Genomic DNA, 25946 nt, shown 5'->3' on the forward strand with positions numbered 1-25946 from the left:
TGTTCCTCATACTCCCTTCATGACTTTCCCTGGGCAGGAGGATGCTGAAGTGGGTAGAGAGGGAAAGGGTGGTCGAGTCCAAACGTAAAATCATTTTCCATGTTTATCTGTCCCAAATTCAAGCTGTGCTTTGTTGACAAAATTTGGGAAGGTTGAAGATTTGGCAGGCCCGTCTGTCCCCTTGCCTGCATGAATGTGTCAGCACCTCATTAATCTTGTGTTAAACTGTAAAGGCCCTTTTCCCTCCTACCATGGGCCTGTGTTTAAAGGACACTTCAGTGCCTTTTTGCATTTCACAGTTAGATTTTTAAAAATTTACAACTTGCTCTGCGGATTAATTTAAGCATATATTTTACTTAAAATATATCTTGATCATCTCCAAAGTGGAATGAGGGAAATTATTTTGGGGAGAGGAAAGTTAAAATGTGTTGTGTCATGAGTTTCCGAGGAACATATTGGGTGTTTATTTCCCAGAAATGAAAAGCATGAGGAATCTCTGTGTTATCTTTCTCCAATTTTAATTAATGTTTCCATGAAATGAGTTTATCACACCTGTGGTGTTAGTGATCCTTCTCTTTCCAAGAAAAAGACATAGAGATGTAGTATTTTTTTTTTTCCTTAACAGTTTTTGTCATTTTTGTCCAAGGTAAGGATTAGACGAAAATGTCTTTAAACGATACTGAATATTTTAAGCTTTAAGCCTGTGGTGCATTTTCTTACAGGTGCATGGTGAATCAACATGGCTTTTTTTTTTTTTTCTCTCTTAAGACAGACATCTAGAATAACCACTTTCTGTATTTCCTGGCACTGGAAACAGTTACCGTTTTGGATTCCTTTTATAGTTTCTTCAGCTAACGACTCCAGTGACCACTCAATTGTGGTCTCGTAGTAAATCAAAATTTCTTTGAAAGACCCAGCTCAGTTATATAATTGCAGATGTCCCGCGGAGGCATCTCCCTAACTAAAAAGAAAAGCGCATTTCCGTTGCCTCAAATAATATAGACACTGCCTCCACACATACTATTATTTGAAAAGAAAAGAATGGACCATTTTCTTCTCCTATTCCTCCTCCTCCTCCTCCTTCTTTTAAAGTAGGCTACAATTGATGAGACATGCCCATAAGCTGTAGTCTGTGTCAGATCTGGTTGGTCAATCATGAATGAAGAGAAAAACCACTCTGCAAACTGCTCGTTCAGCCTTACCTCCTCCCATGAATGACTTGCCCTCGCTGGAATTTTGGGTTTCATGGGGACTACAGAGAATGCTCTCAATTGTTTACTTTGCAATTTAATAAACTAGAGTTTAAAAGAAAGTCAGGGAATGGCCCAGCTCCTGCTGGGAGTCAAGGTGAGGGCCCCGTGGGTAGAGTTAGGGGAGCCCATGGAAGCCCTCCCTGCAGTCATTCCTGGGAAGCAGGATGTCACTTGTGCATCAGGACCTGAGAGAGACCAGGACTTGGGATAAGGAGTAGGGCCTCAGGTGGGCAGAGGTGAGGGCCTAGAAGGAAAAGCATCCATCAGATCAACCCAACCCCATGATTCTATGGGGAGCTGCCGTTTGTTGCCATATTTGGGGCAGGGGGAAAGGAACCCGGCCGTGTTCTGTCAGGGTACTTTTAGGTCCAAGTGGGGAACAGTGGAACGTTTCAGTTTGGCAGCCATTGGTGGGGGTAAGGGTCCACAGAGGGGGCCACCTTGCCAGGCAGGGCCCCCAGTTTGCAGCTACAGGCCAAGGCCCAGCACTTTCCCCTCTGCCCAACTCAGGTGTCGAAACTGGCATTGCCCAAGACTTCAGAACTCAGTGCCCCCTTTGGCCAACTTGGAGAAAAGGCTTCCCCAGAAACCGAGGCCTCAGTGTGTGCCAATCCTGGTAAAGCGGTTCACCTCTTCAGAGGCTAATGCCTCTCCAAACCAAGAACAATTCAAGCTCGAGTCTTTCCAAGCAACTGGGGAATTGAGCAAAATAAATCAGAAATCCTCAGCCTTGGCTCTGGAGGTTCGCCTCATTATGAGAGCAGATCTATTAGCCCTCTTGCCATTGTCTTTCATTTCTCAAGTGAGGTGATTCTAATTAAATTAATCTGCATGTCAATCTATCGGTGATCAATCAAAGAGCCTGAGGTCCCCCCTATGCTGCAGGGTGCTTGCGGCTGACAGGGGCTGATAATGGAGGAAGAAATAAACTGTCGAGCAAAGTTAATTAGTCAACATAATAGGTGGATTAAACGGGAACTGGCTGATTGCTGTTTGCCATGTCAAAGCACGAGGTGGGAGCTGAAGCTGCAATTATAGACAATTATTATATTTGGTTGTAAGAGGTCGCATGAATAAACATATCTCTGTGGGTTTCAGTTTTAATCCTCTTCCCCATTTAATATAAGGAGAAGTGTAGGTCATTTCTCCTCATTGTTTTAGGCAAAATTCTCTGAGAAAACACCTTTTCCTATGTCTCTTCTGGCAAACTGAGTTCAGAGTCAGTTTATGAGGTGGCCGGGGTATGTGAATCGGACCCTGGACCAGTGCCACCATTCTGGGGGCTTTGAAACACAAATCTAAGACTCTTACTGAGCAGAGATTTTTTGGGGGGAGGGGAAGTGGTGGCGAAGGTGGCAAGGGGGGCTTTGGTCTGAGTAACTGAATGGATATGGGAAGGAAAAAGGTACAAGAACCCCCAGAAAGACAGCCAGGAGAGAACGCGCATCCCAGTTCTCCCCGAGGCCTCTCTTTTTCATTTCTCTATCCTCTTAACCCTGACACAGGGGAAGGGGGTGGGGGCAGAGGGGGATATTTTAAAGATTCAAAAGATTTTTTATTTGCATGATCAACTGTGATATCTGCTTCAGTGTCTAAGCTGAAGGGTAATTTAGGTGAAACACAACCACCCTTGTGTAAAAAAAAAAATATGCTAATAAAGATCCTCTTGTTAAAATTATGGTTAACAGTGTACCTTCTGCTGTATAACTATAAACTGTGCAATTTTACTTAAAACTGCATCAAAAGCGTTCCATGCCAAAGACCCACTCATCAATAGCTCCTCTTGTTAGACTTGTACAGCATAAGCACCAGTTATTATGTGAAATAGCTATGCAATTTTCTTCAGCTCCCAGCTGTTATTTATTTAACTTGAGTTTATTACCCTCCATGCTTTTATATTAAAATGTTCATTCATTTCTCTCCTCTGTCTCCAGGTCGTGGTGTCTACGACAGTCAATGTGGATGGCCATGTCCTGGCAGTCTCTGATAACATGTTTGTCCATAATAACTCCAAGCATGGGCGGAGGGCTCGGAGGCTTGACCCCTCGGAAGGTACGCCCTCTTATCTGGAACATGGTAGGCGAATCATTTTCATTGGTTGGCATTGCTACTTTAACTGTGAATTTATTTGGTTTCTTTCTCCCAACTCCACCGCATTTTCTACCCCTTTTCAAATGGCCTCTGTCCTGTTGAAGAATATTGATGCTGAGCAGTTAAAGACAGGAAGATCTCGTTGTATCGCGTCCTTTTCCTGTTGCACAGTTTTCTACCCTGGGAATGGCTGATGTATCTTTCCTTTTTGTTGAGAGACAGAGGGAGACCTGGACCACTGCTTTATTTTAAGCTTCCATGGGGCTGACAAACACAGGCCAAAGCAGGGTAACGAAAATCATGACACATTTTGAGCTTACAATTGACTAAATTGTGTGAGGAACTCCATCCTCTGTACAATCCTGTTGGTGTATCTCTGTGACCACATATTGAACTTCATTTGGAGACAAAGTCCAAAGTCTGGGGTGGGAGGTACTTTCTGAATATGCAGCCCAAATGAAATGTTTCTCCCGGACACTGTGCAGGCCCCTCCCCTCATCACCACACGGTAGAGCCTGCTTTCTGTAGGTAGACTTTGGTGGGGAGAAATCACATTTGTCTTGATTTTATGGCCACTCAGTTGTGCTTTTGAGAGGACTGAAGGAAACCAGATAAAAATTTGAAGAAAGAAATGCGAATGCCACTCAGAGGAACCATGGTCCGATTGAATATATGTCTGCATGTTTCAGCACTACATGTATATGTAACATATTAGTCCAACCTTCCATCTGTCAATTTGTCCATTATCACATTTGGATAGTGCATCATCCATCCATCCATCTGTCCATCATCCGCTCATGTTTTCATACATTCATTCGTCTTATCATCCATCCACCTGTCTGTCCGTCTGTCCATCCATCTACTCATCCACCTATCTTTTCATTCGTCTGTCATCCTTCCTCCATCCATCCATCCATGCATACACTCATCTTTCATCCATCCACCCAAGAAACTGTGACTGAGTTTATTGGATACCAATCACCATGCTAGATTTTCACCAATCTCCTCAAATTAAACTCTCAACTCATTTCCCTACTTTACTTTCCAGTTTTCTAGGTCAGCAGGATTCTTTGTAAAAACATTACCATACAAATTAACACCTGAAGGCCTGATTTTTCCATGGGCCTTGAGCAGTCCATGAGATAGTCCACAAGGTAGAAAACTCCCTTCCCTGCCAGCATCCCAATTTAACAAACATACCACTATCATCATTCTTTTTGCTTGACTTTTTTTTCTGTACTTAAGGAATACACAAACTGTGCTTTTTATTAATTAGCCAGATGTAACACTCTTAGAAGGGATTCTTCACCACATCCAGTTTTACAGTCTTTTTAAGGTAAACCATCATCTTTCAAAAGCTGTTTCTTTATGGTTTCATTAGTGCTGAGATGGATGGATATTACTTTCTGCAGGAGGCCATTTGAAACACTTGCTCATGATTACATTCACAGTTCCATTTCTGTACTTAAAATTATTCTGATCCTCACTTTATAGTATTATTGCCTTCTTAATACCTTTGGAGTCACTTAAGGCATTGTGTGACTGAAGATATTCAGGTAAAACAAACAAAGATAGGTAATACTCAGTAGGCACAATTTGGAGAGCACTGGCTTAGAAGCCGAAGTCTTGTTTTTGACTGTGATTGGTTAGTTATTCGTTATTGTCTTGTCGAATGCACTTGACTGTCACTTTGAAAAGTGCCGGTCATGGATTCACAGTTTCAAAATGTGCTCCCAGTGCAGACCTCACTCGGCTCCCATTCCTGCCCCTGGGAAGCAGGGGAGAGAGCACACGATGCCAGGCAGTCATCCCTCCACCGAAGAAACCGAACACACAGCAACAAGACACGACCAGACGGAAGGGACCCCTCTGGGCATGGAAGTCAGAAACATCATTTTGCATCATGATGCACTGCAAAGGGTTTTACAGTTGGAGTCAGGAAACCTAAATTCAATTTGTAGTTTCACCTCTACCCTCGGTGTGACCTTGGACAAGTCACCTTACCTTTTGGGATCCTTAGTTCCCTTCTTGACAAAACAAATGTGATGATTGTCAGGGCGGGGGAGGGGAGGTGGTATAAAAATCTGTACCTTGGCTGGGGGTTGGTCACATACATAGGGGAAGTAGGCTGGGTGGAGACTGCAGAACAAGGCAAGTTCATGCTCTGCTGCCCCAGCCCCAGGCTGTTGTCACCAAGGGGAGTGAAAGCCCAGTGGGGCCAGATGTTCCTTTCTGGCAAGAATGAAAACACTCCTAATTTTTCATTGTTGGTAACTAGTTACAAAAATGTTAAACCCTGAAGAGAGAAAAAGGGGAGAAAAGTCACTTAGGAGGAGTATAGACATGGGCTTAACAATTCGCAATCTCTCTGCTTCCTTCCCGCCCAGCTCAAATATTCTCCCTTCTAGGTGTACATATTAATATTTCAGTTGCGACATCACATTATTCTAAGTTTTCTGAGGATATGTTTTTATTGATTTTGAGAGAGAAAGAGAGAGAGAGAGAGACATTGATGTAAGAGAAACATCAATCGGTTGCCTCCTGGATGTGCCCCAACCAGGGATCAAACCCACAACCTTTTGGTGTATGGGGGATGACGCTCCAACCAACTGAGCTGCCCAGCCAGGGCTATTCGAAATTTTAAATACAACATTTTATCCTCTGCTCTGGTTTACCAGTCCACAAATGACCATGTTTTTATTAGCATATTATTCAAGAAAATGATGACCATTCACTGTTTGGTAATGGTTAATCATTAGAAATGTGGGTAAGTCCTACCTCCTTCAGCTAGAGGGCCTCTCTCTCTTCACAGCCTTCGCTCTCTTCTCTCCAGAAGATGGAAAGGGTGGGCGCTTCCTTAAGGTTCTTAGTAATAACAGTAACGTGGAAATCGGCTTCTCTGTAGAATGAATCAACCAACCGCTCCCAACCACCCATGCGTGTAGACACTTCAAGTTGACAGGCACAGAAATACCTACTCTGAAAAGGATGACTCTGGACGCTGTCATTGGTGATGTGTGGGAGTGGACCTGTGATGCTAATTCACCTTGATTTGGGACATGGTGATACTTTATCTTACAAGTGAAAAATCCTATTTGAAATTGCCCTTTTTAGGGCTTAAAGGATCCCCCCCCACCACACACACTCCAGGTCCCTCCACTCTCACACCCCCACCAGCTACTGCACAGTGAGACTACTATGAATTTTTGACTCTTAGGTGACCTTAGGAGTCTTTGTTTTCCCTCATTCTGGGTTTTTTACCATCTCATTTACAGGTAGCCTGAATTATTTTGAGCTACTCTGCACCTCTCTATTTATATCCTGCGTGTCAGACAGTTGGAGGAAAGTTCCCTTTCGTGGCTCAATCTTTCTGTGTATGAGAGAAATAGAGACCATGCTTTACATTCACACAGTCTCCTGTGGGACCCACAGACTCACCACCTTTGTGCTCAAATAACGATCCCTGTATTTCAAGTAGGAGAGTTGACAAAGGCAAATTTATTTCCTAGAATCCAGTGTGATCCAAAGAGGGTGAATCCCTGCACGCTGAAGCTCATGGTAATTGCTCTCATCCTCCTTCTTCTTCATTCATAAATACTGAGATTTTCTTTGGCTGAGTATTTATGGGAGAGTTTAAGCTAGTGGGGTTTCCTCTTTAAGCAATAGCTTTATGGAAGATGTACGGCTAGAGATAGAAGCAGCCTCCAAGAGTAACTGCTTTCAGGATTCTGATTTTTGAAAAAGCATAGGCATAGGGCCAAAGACACGGAATTGTCGCCACCCTTGATGATGCTCAGCTCTGGCTTGTGTGCCCACCCTTGTCTTCTGGTCACCTGGGCACATTCTGGGACTGTGTGCTGGGGATCTCCAAAGGGCTTGGGGAGTGTTAGTATTGTCCTTGTTCTCCTGAGTTCCAGGTTGTATTTACTTGGGTTCAAGGCCAATTGTGGCATCAGTTTCTTTATTTTTTCCCCCGGTGGCAAAGTGTGGTGCCCTCACAAAGCTATAGTGCAGGGACCCTGTCAGCTTGCATGCGCTAACACTTTATTATCTAATGATCTAATATGCACCAAGGCGAAGAGCTGGCGCTCATCATTCTGACACAGAATGCCGGCAGAAGTGACTGAATTACTTTATGTACCATTAGCGCTAGCAGCTGTGGTGAACTCATGGCAGCGTTTATGCAAATGCCTGTGAATACACTCCAGTGGCTTTGTCAGGAAGCCGTCTGACAAGCAGTTTAAATGCTCCTTTTTTTTAGGGGACTTTTAAAAAATTTTTGATGTGCATATGTTTTTTTTCCCTTCCTCCTTTTTTCTTCCTTCCATCCCCCCCCCCCCCCCCCCCCGTGACTGTTGGAGGACCTTCCCTGATGACTGGGGAGATCTAGCGGGTCGCAAGCTCAGCCTGCCACCGGAAGGTGCCCCTTCCCAGACTGGGGTTCAGGCCCCAACCTGGTGTTCTTCAGATTTAAGGGTATTTGTTATTACTATGAATGTGTACCATCGTCCTATTTATTTGAAAAGTCAGTAGAACTATGATTAATGAAGAGTTTTTAGAAGATGAACATTTTAATGTTCATGAGTTCTGACCTGTGGTCTTCCCTGGTTTCTTGGCTCAACTGTAGATGCTTTAAAACACCCTTGCTTTTTAAAAATGGCAAATGGCCCTGGCCGGTTTGGCTCAGCACTAGAACGTCGGCCCGCGGATCAGTGAGTTGCGGGTTCGATTCCAGCCAACGGCATGTACCTCGGTTGCAGTTCGTCCCTGGCTCTGGTCGGGGTCGTGCGGGAGGCAACCAGTCGATGTGTCTCTCTCACGTTGATGTTTCTCTCTCTCTCTTTTTCTCTCCCTCTCTCTCTACCTGAAGATAAATAGAAATAAATAAATAAATGAAAATGGAAAATGATGGACATTTAGTTTTTGTGGGCATCAGATACGAACACATTTAATTTCCCTTCAAAGTAGTTATACAGATCGAGATGTGAACTATAAACGTGCCAGGATCTCAAAATAAATCATCCCAAAACAAGAGTGGGGTTCGGTCAAACGGAAAACACTGTGTGGAAGGAAGGGGGGTGCTAGAACCACGGGCCTTCCCCTTGCCGTGATTGTGGCATTAGAGAAACGGAATCTGAGCTCCCCGCCACCAGCCAGCTCTGACCTTTCCTCTGGAGTGCCCTGCCAGCTGTCCCTGGCAAAGTGCTGTTATTCCTGCTCTTTACCATTTGACCTTCTTTAATCCCTTTGCTCTGGACAGAAGCAGTGTTTGCTTCCGTTGGGTGTCCAGCCCCTTTGCCTCCGGGTGCCCAGCTGCCCTTAAATTTGTTGTTTTATGGACATGTGGAGAAAGATGGATCGGGCTTGGGGAGATTACTCCTTGGGAGACAGCATAGAGCTTCCGGCAGAAAGGAGAGCCTCGTCTTCCCCCTGCTGTATAACGAGGCCCTAAGAAGTAGCCAGTAAATCTCAGTTGGATTTATGAGAGGCAGCATCAAGCTGCCTGACCAGAGAGCGGGATTCTGGTCCTGACGGCTACTAACTAGCCGTGTGACTCTGGGGAGGTCACTTTACTTCAGTGGCCTCGGTTTTGTAAGTTTTCGATGAGCCCTGGGCTGGGTCATCTTTAGACCTCCTTTTAGCATGCCTGTTTTTGGGGTGCTCTGAACTGAAGTACAGACACACCTTTCCTAGTCTGGCACCTACTGCGGGAGATGCCTTGGGACAAACAGGACCTCAGGAGGACAGAGAAATCCCCTGGCTGTTCCCAGTTTAGCTCTTTCTTTGGATCTTCAGCCAAGAAATAAGGTGTCAGTATGGTGGGCTCCAAACCCTTCCTTCCTCTGTTCATTCATACTAAGCAGTCGTTACACGCTAGACACTAAGCTGGGCACCGCAGTGCAAGGCAGGTACAGTCCTGTCCTCACAGAGTTGATGTAAACACAGGAGAAGATATCAAGCAACTCTGACGATGAACTCACTCGAGCTGTGCATAAAAGAGGGGCCACGAAAGGAGTGAGGAGGAGTGAGGTATCAGGGAAGACTTTCTAAGAAGAAATCACATTAATGCCAACACTCAAGAGATGAATACATTTTACACCAGGCAAGGGCAGAAGCAAACTTCCAGGCAGAGAGAGCAGCATATACAAAGGCTATTTCGCTTGCGTGAGCTCAAGGTACCAAAAGGGGCTGGGATGGCTCCTGCGACTCCCAGCCCCCGGGAGGATGGCAGGAGATGAGGCAGGGGTGGCTGCCCAGGGCCAGGTCACGCAGGCCCACGGGATGTGCTCAGGCCCTGCTCGGTAGCAGTTGTGAAATGGTGTGGGGGACCGACTAAGCGGGGCCTTGACGAACTCAGTTTCAATTACATGAACTGCTCCTGTGTCATGAAAGCCCAGGGCAAGATTGCTCTGAGTTGCTTATAACTTGGCCCTTCTCTGCCAGCCGCTGGATGCTCACCAGGGACTTGGCTGTGCCTTGAAGCCGTCCCCCTGATCACTTCTCATTCTATCAATAGTGCATGTGTCCGAACTAGGAAGAAAGTCAGACATTTGAGAGCTCTTTTTCTAGGTGGTTTTGACTTCTTGATTCACTTTTTAAATTTTTTTCCATAATTAGCTTAGAAAGAGGTTACCTATTGACTTCTTTTTGAACTTGTAGAGACTTTGCCACATGGCTTAATGTTCAGGGCACGTAGTAATCTGGGTTGTTGTTATTATTGCTATTATTGTTATTTTAGACTAATGTCAACCAACATTTATGGAGCATTTATTACCTGCTAGCACTGTGGTGATCATTTTCTTATGTCGTCTTATCAAATCCTTCTAAATCTAATGAGCTGTAATAATTATCCCCATTTTACAAATGAGTAAACTGGACTCTAGAGAGGGTCAGTAATGTATCCAAAGCCACAAAACGGATCAGAATTGGACCTGGGCCTGGACCACAGGTGTACTAACCACACAGCCCTGGGTAATAGCAGTACTACGAATGATGACACTAGATTCTCTTTTTTGTTTTTTATCCTCACCCGAGGACATTTTTCCATTTTTTGTTCAGATAGAGTGGGAGGGAGAGAGAGGAAGAGAGAGAGAGAGAAACATCGACGTGAAGGGACACATCGAGTGGCTGCCACCCGCACAACCAACCAGGGCCGGGGACAAACTGCAACCGAGGTACATGCCCTTAGCGGGAACCGAACCTGGGTCTCTCTGTACCGCAGGCTGATGCTCCAACCGCTGAGCCAAACCGGCCAGGACGACACTAGATTCTCATTGCACCTTTATTAGGCGGGCACACATCTGCTGTGGCACCCTTCTGTAAGATGACGAAACCGAGGCAACAGAGACGTTTGTAACTTGCCCAGAGATGCACAGCAAATAAGTGGTAAATGTCAGGTTCAAGCTCGGGGAGCCGGACTTCGGAGTCTGTACCCCCTGCCACTTGCTCTGAGCATGATGCTTCAGTTCTCTCCATCTCCTGTTGTTTTCAGTACAAGGAGGGCGGTTATGCTGGCATCTTAAACAGACCTTTCAAAAGCTAGCCTAGAGCATCTCTTTTTATTTTTTAACGGGCCTACTGTGTATATTCGTGTTTACCTTATAGTTCATTTTCCTTCAATAACCTATTTTTCCCATGGCTATACCACATTGTACTAGTCAAATGAAGAAAATACTGATTTAAAAAAAAAAATCCTTACCCAGGGATAATTTTTTCATTTCTCCTCAGATAGAGTAGGAAAGAGATAGAGAGCGAGCGAGAGAAGCATCAATGTGAGAGAGACACATCAACTGGCTGCCTCCCTCATGACCCACCAGGGCCAGAGGTTGAAGCACAACTGAGGTCCGTGCCCTTGACCAGAATTGAACCCGCGACTCTTTGGTCCGTGGGCTGACACTCCAGCTGCTGAGCCAAACTGGCCAGGGCAAGAAAATGCTGATTTTATTTCATGACTGGTATGTTGTCTTTGGGGCTGGCAAGGTAAGAAGGAGCCTGGTAATGTTTTATTTATTTGCAAGGATCTTCTAACTCATCTCCGTGGAAATCATATGTCGACCATATGGGCTTCCTGGCACGTATGCAAGGTAGAGACAAAGGAGACCATGAGAAAACGTGAGGTTGCGGGTTAGGTGTTACAATACCAGCAACATCCTTGTTCACGTACTGAATGGTGACTAAGCTTCATGCTACACCCAACACGGGAAACTGGTAGGGATTTGGGGAGGCTGTTTTCTTATACGAATTTCTTGAGAAACCCATCAACTGTGGGAAACTTTCAGTATTTGGTATTTCGTGTGACCTAATAAATGAGTCACACCTAACTTATTTTAATAAGCACAAAGTATGTGGAGAATGGGGTGGTGGGGGGGAGGGAGAGTGGTGCTTTCTGCTTATATTTTGGCTAAAAAATGAAATGGCAGATATATTAAAAGCCCAATCTTTTACATTTGGTGACAAAGGCATCATAGTTCCAGCTGTGCGTATTTGCCTACTGGATTGTCCAAGCCAAGGGCCTCTTTCTACGCACTTGCCTGAGATGAGGCGAACGTGCCAATGGGAACGTCTCTGTACGGGTCACAAATATTCTGAAGTTGAGCTATTTCGGGGCAGTGTGGCTCGGAGTGGGTCGGAAGCATCTGTGGTTGGACATTTTCAGTTATACCCGCAGGAATAAATAAAAACAGTACGGCCACCACCTCACTACCTGACCTCAAGTATGTACTTTGATTTCTTTGGGCCTCGGTTTCCTCATCTATTAAAGGGGTGGGGGCTTGGCAGTGCCCTTTCGGCCCTGAGGACCTGCTGCTTGGACCCTGATGATTCTGTGACAGTCTGTCTCTGGAGATGCCACACACGCACTGCCTTGATGAGTCGCCCCCAAGGTGATGGTCGTCCCACAGAACAGCTCTAAGGCCACCTCCCCTTCCCCATGGGCGTTTCTGCAGGAGGTTCACGGGGAGTTCCAGGAGGCCTGCCTAGGCCACTTGGGCCGAGGGTGACTCTCAGCTGACGTCCTGTCTGAACTCCGCTGAGCGGCTGTCCTGCCGCATCCACTTGAAGTGAGCAGTGAGCTTTTCGACGCAATTTCCCACATCGTATGTGAACTGGGGACATGTTTTTACAAAATTTAAAAATGTATTTATCTATTTAAATGCATAAGCAAAAAAAAAAAAAAATACAAACTACTTCAAAGTCATGATCTCACAGCTATTATTGCTTGGGGCAAGACAGAAAGTAAGTCCATCTAAACAGAGTTGTGACTGAATAATGTCATAATCTAAGTGGGACTGAGATGCAGCAAAGCCAGGATTGAAGTTTGGAAAATGCCGTCTTAGAGTTGTTAAGGGTTGGGAGAAGTAATAATTCTTTCAAGATACCAGGAAACAGTAGGACCCAGGGAAAAAAAGTATTTTATTTAAGTCAAATATTGTTATTTAAAAGAAAATAGACGTTGTTCAGGTTACCATTAGAACAGACTTAATATCCTCATAGGATTTTAAAAATCGAAACGTCTCCTGCCCTGGCAGTGTTGGTCAGTGGTTAGAGTGTTGTCCTGTGCACGGAAGGGTCGTGGGTTTGATCCCTGGTCAGGGTACATACCCAGGTAGCAGGTTTGATGCCCAGTCGGGGGCATGTGTGAGGCAGCTAATTGATATTTCTCTTTCACATTGATGTTTTTCTCTCTCTCTCTCTCTCCCTCTCATCAATGAAAAACATATCCTTGGGTGAGCATTATTTAAATAAAAAAGTCTTCCAAGCTGTTAACTCTGTTTTTATTTTTAAACAGGTAGTATCTGCATGTTAGGGAGGAGAGATGAGTGCAGACAGGAGGAGTTGAGACGAGGGAGAGAGCAGTGGGCCCACCCAGGCAGGCGTTGGGATAATACACCCGGAACCAGCTGGACACCAACAAGCGGACATTGTGTTGTCAGGGGCGGGATCGCCCATCAGTTTCTGAGATAGAATTTGAGTTCAAATGACAGAAAGAGCAGCAACTGTGTTGAAACTGGTGCATGGGGGAGGGGTGGGGCAGGCAGGAACCAGCCAGGCCTAAAGTCAGGAAGTGCTGGTACCTCCGGAAGGGGTGGCTCTGTTTTCTCATCTGGCTGCTACCCTTCCTTCTAACCTTAACATCTGTCAGCAAGATCCACCTGGGCCCTTGCATAATGAGAGCCCACTGCAGGGGGAGTTTACTGATGCTAATTTTAACCCCCCAAAGAATGGAGTGTCTGCAGCTGGACGGGGGGCCAGATCAGCCTCAGAAACCGGATTCCGTGGGGCCACTGCTTATCCACCGCGGAAGCCCAGTGAGGGTGTAGTGGTGATGGCTAATAACCGCTGGAAGACTTCTTAATGTTGACGCTACTCTGTTTAGTTCCTTAATCTCTTAACAACTCTGATCATGCTTCTGTTTAGAAGTGAACACAGAGCAGGGACCGTTGTGGACACTATGAAGTATTTAGCTGTGTGTGTGCATTTGTGTGTTGCTATGAAGCAAAGAATTGCACATAGACTTGTGTAAAGTGTAATGATGATAAGCACCATAAAGGAGAAATACAGACTGCTAAGAGAGCTCTCAACGGGAGCACTCAGCCAGGACTAAAGAATGAGGGACACTTTGAACAGTTACAACAAAAACGAATGCCATTTCCTCAAGCAAAGAGGAAGGCGCTTTTCAGGCAGAAGGAAAAGCATGTCCACAGTGCTACGTGAGGACAAAGCAGTAGAAGCTTGGGGAAGGGCTGACTGGGAAGGCGTGCCGGGTCTGACATCCATTTTCCAGAAAACAAATGTGGACATTTCTCTCAGGTTGGTTTCTCTTTTACTTGGAGATACGGAGTCCATGTATTTTCTTAATCACAGGCTCACAGAACTCTCTGCCGAGTAAAATGCTAGCTTTAGACCCGTGTTTGGAGTGCTGATGACTCTGCTCTTTGGAGAGCAGCCTTTGAGCATTTACGACCATCAGGTTCGGTGCTGTGCACTTAGTATCATCTCTTTTAATGCTCTCAACCACCATAGGAGGGCACTACTGTTCTCTTCATTCAGCAGAAGAGGGAAACTGAGACCATCCTTCCGAGGCGGCTGTGGCCAGAGAAGTGGAGGTTTCGCATCTGCAGCAGTGGGACCTCCGGGCAGCTGACCCCAGGCGGTCAGCTCCACTGTTCTTTTCCACTGTGTGGTCAATGCTAATCCCCTTGCATTGGACTTCAGAGGTGGAGAGAAATTCTCCTGCTATTTGATCACGTAATACAATTCCTGCTTCAATTGAAGCAAATTGACGACGTTACTCAAAGGCAAATTGAAAAGCCAGATCTGTGCTAAAGCCCCAGGGAACACTCATTGGCATGTGCAGTGATATACGGGAAGGTGCTTTTCTGGGTTAAGATAAAAAATCCTGGTATCACGTCACGCTATCAGGCACCCCATCTCAATCTCCCTGTGCCAGCCCTGCAACTTGAAATACTCAGTGGACAGAAATGAAACTTTATAGAAATTAGGTGATCATCATCCTTATCAGATGAATATGATGCCATCAGCATGATTTTAGCATCCTCAGGAAAAAAAAAAAAGAAGAGAGAGAGAGAGGAGAGAGAGCTATCTGGAGAGGAGCAAGAGAAAGTCTGAGGCATGGATTGTAGGACTTTTCTGCCAGCCTGCCTCAGGCAAGTTGGCTGGAAGATGACCTGGTAATTAAAATCCTCATTAAACGTATGCTGCTGGTCAGTCATAACAGAGGCTCGAACAGACATGGGAAACCAGACGGTAACCAGAGAAGGAAAAGTGAAACACAAAAGTAACACTCTCGAGCCCACAGGGCACAGAAATAGATCTGAATTGGCCAAATACTTATCTAACGACTAAGCATGAAAGCAGAACCCAAGTACTAATATATTTTTATCCCAATCTGTGAAATTAATCAATATTTTATATGCGAACATATGCTCCTGTGTCGCTGGCTTATTTAGCAGACAGTTGTAGTCAGCAGGACACCAGTCATTCAAACCCACATTCGTCACCCTCTGGGGAGACATGCTGCCGGAGAACACAGGGAACTGAGGCACAGACGGTGTCAGGTTGGGGCCTCTTCACAACACGTCGGTTCCTTTCATTGACCTTGGGGCAAAGTCATAAAAATTTCAAAAGAGGAACTTCCATGAAGCACATACTAATAGCAGTAGACTTTAGATGTTATTTAGAAGAATGATTACATTTAATGGGGCTGGTACAAATTGAGAATGTTCTCTAATTCCTTATTATTCTTTGTCTACTTCTCTTTTGAGCTCAGGTGGGAAGCCAATACTATGGCACCTGCTGTGTGCTGGGCCCGAGGCGGATGCTTTCCGGGCCATCACGTGTGGGGTGATGGGTGATGGATTGTGTCCCAGCAGTTCCAATGCATTTTATCATTTCTGTGTAGAGGAGGAAAATAGAGTTTGGGTCATTCTTTGCTAAAATCTTCTGGCTGAATCATCAAACCAGCTGTGTTCTTCCAGTAACTATTACGTGCAACAAATCTATAAAGTCATACCTCAGATTCCTCTACCTTTCAACTTTGGCAAAATCCTAGAAACTCTTCTTGATTTGGTTAGCTAAAGCCTGTGGAATCCATCCCCAAAGAAAGGGTTGGGGAAAATGTTAGTAAGGTACTGTTTTATGATAACCTATTTCATCAGTCAACTTTTATTATTTTTTATATGTGCACAATTCTATAATGAACACCACTGAGGTGGCTAATGGCCAGATCGAGAATGAAAGTTAAGGGGAACTACTCTACACTTTAAAAATGTACGTTCTCATAGTTGCTGCTATCACTTGTATTAGATGTTCAAAACTGGTGTGTTTAGCAGTCCAACTTGTAACAATATGAAGGCTTCTCAGCCTGGACGTCTGGCTGTGTTTTCTGTGTTCCTATGTTTAAATTGGCACCTGCGGTATTATATTAGGATGCCATTTTTTGAAGTTGGAAATGGAAGAAGGTAGAGAGAGATTTTACTATAATTCATACATGGGGCTGAGTCTTAGGGGGAAAATAACTTGGAAACAGAGTAGTAATATTCTGTAAAGTTAATAAATATCCACCCTCTATCTTGGGAACAAGGAATTGCACAACTAAGAGTTTATGGGACGTTGGCTGTGTTTATATGATTAAAGTGAATATTTTAGCCAAACTGAGCAGAAATTTTAAATGCCACAATTTAAGGGTAGTTTGGGTGTTTTAAATATTTGACTTTATCAACCATTGTGAATTCTCAAAGTCTCAGGTTCAAGGGAGTCTCTGAGATCCAGTTACCTCATTTGTAAAGTAGAATTTAGAATAATGTGTGTTTACCTACAACTCGGGGTTGATATTAAGAATAATTGACTCACCCTGGCCGGTTTGGCTCAGTGGTAGAGCATCGGCCCGCTGACCAATGAGTCTCAGGTTTGATTCCAGCCAAGGGCACATACCTCGGTTGCGGTTTGACCCCTGGTCGTGGTCGTGCAGGAGGCAACCAGTTGATATGTCCCTCTCACATCAATGTTTCCCCCCCCACACACACACACTATCTCCCTCCCACTCTATCTGAAGATAAACAGAAAAATATGCTCGGGTGAGGATTTAAAAAAAAAAAGAATAATTGAGATAATGTATGAGCAAGCCCTTTGAAAATGTAACAATGCTAATTAATTGTCAGGTATTGGTTAAGTGCAGAGTACTGTCTATCCAGTTTGTGAATGAATGAGGTCCCTGCCTGAAAGGGTTAATTGGCATATGCATATATGCCCAGCCATACACACACATGCATACATATATCAGGATAAACGTTCAAGGAAAAGTGCAGTGGGTGGCAGATGAATGGGAAAACATGAAGAGGTTCAGTGAAGGGCAAGTGCTTTGTAGATGGGGATGGAAGGAAACAGCTTCACATAAAAGATCAGTCTTTTCAGCAAATACTGTTTGGGTGGAAGTGAGTGCCATCACCTTCCTGGAAAAGAAATGGTGGGGATGTGCGAAGTATGTTTGGAGACCTTGTCATCATCATCTTCATTTTCTTCTTCCCCATCTTCCTCCTCCTCCTGCAGCTTCTCATCTCCTTCATTCTCTCTTACACGTATTCCTTGCATACTCTGTGCTGAGCTCTGTACACACAGGTTCACTCGTGCACACCTCACCACAACCTCATGAGGTGGGTTCTCTTATAATTACATGTCCAGTTAAAGTGGTAGAAATGGAGGCTTAAGGAAAATAATTCACCCAAGCGCATGCATGGTGGAGCTGGAATGCGAGCTGAGGCCAGAGCCAGGGGTCTTAACGGCTGCCGAGTCCTGCCTCCACGCTGGGAGGGGTGGGGAATGAGGTTGGAAGGGAGAACTGGCCGGACTCAGGAGGGTGGACTTGATCATGGAGGCTAATGGGAAACACCAGAAAGTTCTGAGCAGTGCAGTAACGTTTTGAAAGCTGGTCTCTGAGGAAGGTTAATCTGGGTTTGGATATGTAGAGGAGACTTTGCACATAATTAAATCCAATAGCGAAATGAATCACAAACAGGCAAGTGTGAGCGTTTGCTCTTTGCTGCCCAGATTGAACAGCCTGAACCCCAAAGAGTACATTTTGAGGAAGCTGAGTCAGTCCTCATGAAGTTCAGATGGAAGCGGAGTTCCCACTGTTCTTTGCAGCTCCGTCTGGATAAATTTGATGATACACATTTCGGTGCTCGTGACGTCACCGATCATCACCACGGAAACATCTGTGTTGTAACAAACACTGGAGTGCACTGTCACTGAATGTGTCAGGGAGGAGAGGAAACTGGCTCCAAACGATAAGGCTCTCCATAATAAAAGTTCACTCAACTACACTAGCAGCGGCAGCCTCGATCGTGGAGAGAAATATAAGCGTTACTATTCTGAAAGGCACAAAGCAGGAGTTGTGCATTGCTAAAGGTTGGGCAAGGGTGATTTTGAGATGCTGCTCACATTCAAAACACAGTTCCCTTAAAAAGTCACTATCTATGCTGTCTCGCATGATGACAATAGAAATCCTTCAGGATTAGGGACCTCGTCTCCCAAACTGCTTTTAGAAATTCTTCTGCATAGCCGAGGAAGGCTAGCTGGGCATTTCTGTATTGTTCCGGGAGAGGCCTTGCTCAATCAGAAATAGCATTGGCTGTGCTTGTGGTTTGTGTTTATTGTTTGATGCATTCGTGGCAGTATTAGTTAGGTAGTTGGCAGGAATTCGTAACTAAAAGATGATTCTTGGCCCTCTAAGGATTTATAGAAGTTGCACATTGGTGATCCACATCATGGACTGAATTCAGAGCTGAGGTATGTTTAGAATTGGTTTGCATGGTGCTTAAAGAAACAATAGATTTGTTGCTTTACAATGAAAAATAACGAAGTTGTAGATGAAAACCTGGATTTTCACATTCTTTTGCATTCAGAAAAGCTGATAGTGCTGGACCCACACTCTCAAATGGCAACAATTAGATCAAACTGAGAAGTTGTGTCCCTTTTGGTGGGGCATCTACTTTATAGTTAGCCACAGTGCCCACCTCTCCCACAGTGTTGCCCCTTGCCAATTTTAGTTACTTACCTTCCTGTCTGGCCCTATGAGCATTTGATTTTGTGATCATTGCTGGTGATATTAGAGAGTAATTATTCCCAGCAAAGTTCCTGGCATATGGAGGGCACCCCATAAATGGTAGCTCTTATTATTCTTTATCAATTACAGGCTCAGGTATTTAAACTTGGTCCTTAGGTTAGCACTGTCCAATAGAACTGCAGTAATAATGGAAATGTTCTGTCTCTGTTCTGCTCAATATAATAGTCACTAGTCGCATATAGCTACTGACCACTTGAAATATGACTAATATGACTGAGAAAATGATTTCCTTTTTTTAAAAAAAATGCAGTCACTTAAAAATTAGATTTTAATAGCCTCTTGTCACTAGTGGCTACTGTATTGAGCAAAGCAGACTTAAGGAACATCCAGTCAGGTGTCCTTATTTAGAATAAAATGTGGAGAATACACACTGGAACTGTGAGCATATGCATTTTACAAGAGATTACTTATAATGGGGTTCATCACACAGCATCACCTCCCTTCAGAAAGGCAAGCCCCCCTTATTACCCAACTAGAATTCTCATCAGTTTAAGGAGTTGGAGCTATGTGTTTTCGAGATGTTTTCTGTCCATTCCTACCAATAGGCAGAAGTCATCTGAAGCTTGAATGGGAAGTGTTGCTGCTCGCTGCTCTCACTCTTCAGTCAGGGGTAGTGCATAAATGTAGCAACTAGCCCTGTGTGGGGGAGAGCCTCAGTTTCTCGATGAGCTGCTTGATCAGCCCTGTCCTTCCTGATAGCACAGAGCCAAGAGCCGGGGTTGCCAAGGGCACTGTGGAAAGGCAATGGAGGCCTGCCTGGCTGCTAGAGGGAGCCTCTCTTCTTAGAGCCAAGGCTCCACGGGCTGCCTGCCGTCTCTGTGGTTTCCGTCACAAGCGTACATTGATCACATCGCCGTAAACCTGCCACGAAGTCGGATTCTGAAGGATCCCTCTTTCATGCAACTTATCCATTTGCCTGCCGTTTGCCTGAAAGTGTCTGCCACTGACCTGCTTTGCTGAGCCCAGAAGTCAGAACCCTCCCTTCCTTCCTTTGTCACAGGGTTGGAAACCCCAGAACCATCTACCAGACCTTGGTCTATTGGTAACTTACCAGCCTGTGTCTGGAAACTCGCCCCAAGCCAACGTGTCCAGCTAATAAATAAGTAACGTCACTGCTTCCAGGGATATGTGCACAGGAGGGCAAAACTAATATCAGCCTGTTTCATTCCAGATGAAGCTCTGAATTACACCCCTCCCCCACAAAAGGCCTTCTTCAAATATAGAAAGCCTAAGGAAAATGATGGAAACTGCTATTGTAGCTAATTTTGTCAAATGATGACTAATACCAATTCTCTTGTAATGGGGAAGAAAAAAGAACAAAACACACATGAACATATTCTGCTTCAATCATTCACTTAGTCAGAGTTATATGTCATCTGCTCTTACTGTCAGATTCTGCAGACAGGATGCCAGGTCTTCCTTTTCTCTCTCTGTGGGCAAACACCAATGCAAACCCCTATTACGACAGTGAGTCAGATGAGTCCTAGAATTCACTAGGAGAAAGATGAAGCCCTTCAGCAACCTCCACCACCAAAGTAGATCCTGCACCCTTCTAAATTCCTTCTCAGGGACCTTCTTCACCAAAATGTGTTCTAGAAAAAAAAAGAACACGCTGATCTCAACTGAGACTAACTAATGAAATGTCAAATTATCTGCGTGCATCTATTATTTAATGCTGAATTCAGTTAAGCTCTAAGGCCCAAGGAGGCTAAAAATTCATATTCAGATACGGAGAGACAAACCTTGGCGAACAGATGGAGCAGAGTTCAGCATAAAGGTTTAATCCTATCAGGCCGATTCCTGTATGACCATCTGGGTAATCCGGCACACACATTCAAGGCCTGTTAAAAATATGACTCCAGCCAAGATGCGCGTCACACATCTCCCACTAGGCTTGCTCGTGTTTGCCTTTATGATTTTCCAGGCCCAGAAAGGTTGCTTGTGAGTCGAGGCTTGAGTATTTCTTGAAGAAGCAGTGGCATTTTTTTTTTTTTTAACTCAAAAATTGTTTCTTTTTATACAATATTTGGTGTCCATTTTTGGAAAGTTCTTTCCATTTCTCTTTCTTTCTTGACTTTCATATCCAGAACTTTGCTTACAACAGGATAAGAAGAATTGGGGTAAAAATAATTTCGTTCATGGCAAGTTCTCCTTGTCAAGAAGAAAAGGGTTATTTACTTATTGTGTAATCAGAGGCAAGTGAATTTACTACTGTTGCAACAAGTATCACAATTGGACCCCGTGAAGAATTCAAGTTGAGGATTCTCCCACCTTCCATGATAATTTCCCCCACTGCTTTGCAGTGGTGTGGCTGACAATCAGAGAACGAGAGAGAGAGAGAGAGAGAGAGAGAAAGAAGGCTGACAGTAACATATGTCGTTAGCTGCCCTAGGATTAATGTTTTGTGCATTTCGGTTTAGGATGTGGCCGGTCAAACATGAAGTAGAGCACAATACATTCTCACTTCCTTGAATTATAAAATTCTGAGATTCCAACACGTTTTTAACACACAATTTTTTGCATATTATGAAACAAGGCTGTGTTGCATGTCATTAAATCAAGCCTTCAACAAGTCTTTCAAGTGCAGTTTAGAAGTTATTGGTACATCAACATGTCAAGATTTTTCACCGCTAAATTGCTAAATAACTCTGTGTGGTGAACTTGCCCAGTTCCTGGATCTCAGAAAGACAAACTCAGAAATCCAAAAGTAGAATGTTTGAGTTACAACTGTTGCACCAGGATTTCTGTTTTTCCCTTGCTCAGACGCCATGTCCAGTGATGGTTGAGGAATTTTGCTAATTCAGAATAGAATAAGAAAGCTGCAACATAAAAGAGGAAGTAAATCCAACTTGGGCTTGGTCTATTATTTAGCAAATGGCATAGTTTGGAACTTAGCTATTGTGCTAAGTTTAGCTACACCTAGATAGATATCCCCACCAGGTTAACCCTGCCTTGATGTCAGTGGGTGTTGGATCTGTGTTTTCATCTCGTGACCAGGAATTTTCCCTTTTCTCTTTTTCTGTGAGAGCCATTAATGCTGTCAAAGCAAAGGGCTTTCTTGCCAAGTGAAATCACTTTGGAATAAAAGATGAAAAACACTTGAAATTCTTGATCTCCTCATTTAATATTTAATAGAGTTAATTGCATCTGGAGTTGAGAAATCTCTATATCATGAACTACATTTCTCTTGAAAATGACAAACACATCACACACACACACACACACACACGGAGAGAGAGACACACAGACAGACAGAGAGACAAAGGCAGGCTCCTTTGCACATATAATATATGATTCTTTGCCAAGTAATATCTAGATATGCTAGCGGATAGAGCAATAAATGTAGACCCATAACAAAACAAAACCGAAACCCTAATAAACAATAAAATGCTTAACTGCATGAAGCAATTACTGAAAAAGAAAAAGGAAGGCAGAAATAAATCTGGGAACTCAAATTAAAGCAAGAGCCTGAGTGTTACAAAGACTGCTGCTACCCATTGCGCCAGGAAACTGTCCCGTGTTTTGGTCTATTATCTGACTAGGAGTCTGTGGCAAAGCTAGGATTCTGCAAGTGAAGTTTTCACACACTGGTGTTAGAGTTCAGGTCAGACACCATAACTGCTACTGGTTTCTAAGGCATCCGGTTGGAAGGTAGGTGAACTCAGAATAGATTTGCCTCCTGTATATGGTGAAAATATGGGGGGCCAGTCTTCTCATTAGGGCACACACTCTGTCTTCCTTCCTGGCCAGTGGCTGCCAGTTGTCGGGGTCACCGAACACAGGTGTTGGTGCTACTGAGCTATGTGCAGTCGGGAAAGTCATTTCACTCAAAACCCCCCAGCAAAAACCATCCTTTCCATTGAACAGGAAGAGCAGATATCTGTGTGCTGAGTCCAAGACGGGGGGTGGGGGGTACTTTGTGTCCCCATTGTCTCTGGAACAAGTTGCTTCCAAGCACAACTTCCCCAGAATCAAGTAGATACAAGGGAGAAAAGCTGGAGATTTTATGGGGTCACAACTGTCCCGCAGAAATGAACTGAGCTCATGGGTTTCGCAACATTTTCTGCCAATTCTCCAAAGTTTGGGACAATAACTGAAAGTCAATTCCTCATTTCTGAAAAGATTGCCATGAATATTCATTCCAGGCAAATGAGAGCCTTAGGAAAACATTCTGCTTTGGAAGGACCGATGCCAACTCCGCCTCCTCAGTGAATTGAGCAGGCTGCGTTAGCGAGGCGCTGGATTGGAAGTTCCTAGGGAAGTTTTACAATAAACTACACTCTCCAGAATGATGAGACTGTAGGGCATTCTAGTAAATAAATAAACTCTGGTTAATGGGGAGCTGATGATAACGATAATTGTCATTTACTAGCAGCTAGGGTACTATCTACCAGGCACAAAACACAAGTCGGCACTTTCTGCATTTTGCCAGAAGTCTGTGAGGTGGGCACCCCCAGGGAAGCCACTGTGTCGAGAGGGGAAATGCCTTAGGGAGGATAAATGACTGCATCAAGGTCACACTAAGTGGTAGATGCGGAATTTAAACAGCAGGTGCCCTTGCCCATGTTCCAACACTCTGAAAGTGAAAATCAACTTAACATAATTGCATCTTTCTGTCTTTACCAGAAGCCAGAGAGGGCTGATGCAGACCTCATCTGTGCCCTCAGTACCAGTGGCCTGCTCTGTGGAAACGCTCATTCATAGAGTTCTGGTTGACAGAATGCTGGGAAAAGAGAGTTTACATCCTTTTCCTATACCTACACTTGGTGGAAATGGCAAATAACCTTATATCTGCATTCGTGGGATCTCATCTTGAGATTTAGAACAGGATTGGAATGTTTTTAAATGTGTGCATTTTACCAACTGATTTGGTGGTTTTTCCCCAGCAAATTTAAATACAGAAATGAAGAGAACAAAAACAAGTGCAACGGCGCCTCTCTAATAAGGCTCCGAGCACGGGGCATCAACTGTTGCAAAAGCCTCCTTTGGGGGATACAAGATGATAAATGCTGGACCTGGATCCTCTATCCAGCTCCCCCAAACAAGTGAGGTATTGATCACAGCACAAAGAGATTTCAGAGGCAAAAGTAAGAGCAGCCCCAGGACCCTGCTGATTGCTGCACACACCACTAAGTCACCTCAATGGGCAGGCACCTCTGAGCTCAATTAACCCTTATTCCCAAGGCCAACCATAAACCCCGAGGTAAACACGGCTCTCCTGGCCCTGCTCGCTCTCGGTGAAATAGATCATTTCTATTGGAGGCGGAGGGGCGATTCCAGCTTATAAATTCACCTTGCTAATAAAGAGTCTGATGTTTCAGTGCGAGTGGGCAGGCACTGGGATCCTGCAACATTGATTCTGTAAATCAGAAAATTCTAAACTGCGGAGGGCATCTGTGTTTCCTCTGCCTTCCGTGGCTGTTGGGAGGAAATATAAATGCGTGGGAGGTAGAGCCGGTGACATCAGTGTCCCCTGGTGCAGTTGTCTGCACACAGAACATTAGTTGTTAAATATGTACTGGAGACGGAACGATTCTCTCCCCCCTCCTCCACTTCATGCTTCCCTCTCTTCTCCTCATCACGACCATTGTTCAGAAGCAAATTGGAAATCTGGTAATTAGGTCCTGACTCACGGTTGTAGTATTAGAGTCCCGAGCCAAAGTTCAACACCCTGAAATGAAATTTAAACCAATTAATCTGTTAGATTTTTATCGCTTGTCCGTGTTTTCTCAGCAATTCCCCCAGCACGTGGCCTTTGATCAACTCTCATACAAACGCTAAAATGTGTGCCTGCTGCTAGCAAGATGGGAATGACATTAACATGGTACTCATAAAACAATCAGAGCAGAGAAGCCCTCCAACAGACAGGGCAGAGTAATATTTAATAAAAGCGCACACATAATCTTCAGAATTAGCATTTTGTGCCTTGCAGTACCTTTGGGAGAAGAGCTTTTATTTGTGGAGTGATCATTATTATAACAAAGAAGAGCTACCTAATAATTTCCACTTTAACTCTGCAATGTGCCACGAGCATTTCAGAGCCATTATGCTAAACTGTGGTGGGGTAATCATGTTATTGTCATAGTCTGAAGGAAGGAAAATCTCCTCTACTTTGGTGGCTGTTGGGGGTGGGGGAGAAGTTAAAAAAAAAAAAAGGCAAAAATACCACCCCCCGCAAACTTTTATTTTTAATGGGGTTTAGAACCAGGAATTGGCTAGCAGTCCTCCAGGTTACCTGGATGTGTGAAAATTCATTGGAAGAATTTTGTATTAATTAAGTGAAGATCCGGCTGATAAAAATGGTTTTATATGCAAACCCCCTCTCCTTTTTTCCAGTTCATAATATTTTCTTAGAGATAGAATTGTATTGATTATTATACTCCCGGGCTGGATTGAACTCTTTTATAAATCTTTTCACCGTCAAATTCCACTGAATACATCCTCTGTGACCATATTAAAAACGACCTCTCCTTGTCCTACCTCCGCGCCCCCCTGGGTATCCTTTAAACTGAGCTTTCTCGGAGGCAACTTACCCAAAAAGAAGAGGGAAGGAGAGGCTCAGACTGCTGTAAAAAAAAAAAAAAAAGTATTAATTTGCTTTAAAAAGTACAATCTGTATCTCTCAGAATTAAATGCTCTGCTGTTACTTCATTTTTTATCATAATAATGTATTACCTTAATATGTGCTCATTGAAAACATTCAAACCCTACAGATGTCTATAGAGTAACATTTAATAGTTGCCCTGTTCTCTTTCTTCTACTTTAGTTACCTTCCTTTTGCAAATGGACACGCTGACAACAGTTGGTGTACATCCTTCCAGACCTTGGTCTACCACACCTGTTCACACGTAACTACATGCACACACTCACACTTACGCACATACAGGCTCATATATATCATTTTTTAAATAGAACGGGTCACACTATTCTCTATATGACAAATCACTTTTTTTCATTCC

General features: G+C 44.1%; 1 protein-coding gene across 3 annotated transcripts in view; it reads left to right on the forward strand.

Annotated features, from left to right (window-relative positions):
• Positions 1-25946, forward strand: part of EBF1 (EBF transcription factor 1) — a 377140-nt gene that overhangs the window by 249526 nt on the left and 101668 nt on the right. For 2 of the 3 annotated variants that reach the window (XM_036282000.1, XM_036281999.1), the window contains exon 8: positions 3188-3329. In XM_036282000.1, the coding sequence (XP_036137893.1) occupies positions 3188-3329 (142 nt within the window). The remainder of the gene's footprint in view (positions 1-3187; positions 3330-25946) is intronic. The other variant, XM_036282001.1, reaches the window with a different exon arrangement.

The sequence above is a fragment of the Molossus molossus genome, unplaced genomic scaffold (genome assembly GCF_014108415.1).
Source record: "Molossus molossus isolate mMolMol1 unplaced genomic scaffold, mMolMol1.p scaffold_m16_p_4, whole genome shotgun sequence".
Taxonomy (NCBI): domain Eukaryota; kingdom Metazoa; phylum Chordata; class Mammalia; order Chiroptera; family Molossidae; genus Molossus; species Molossus molossus.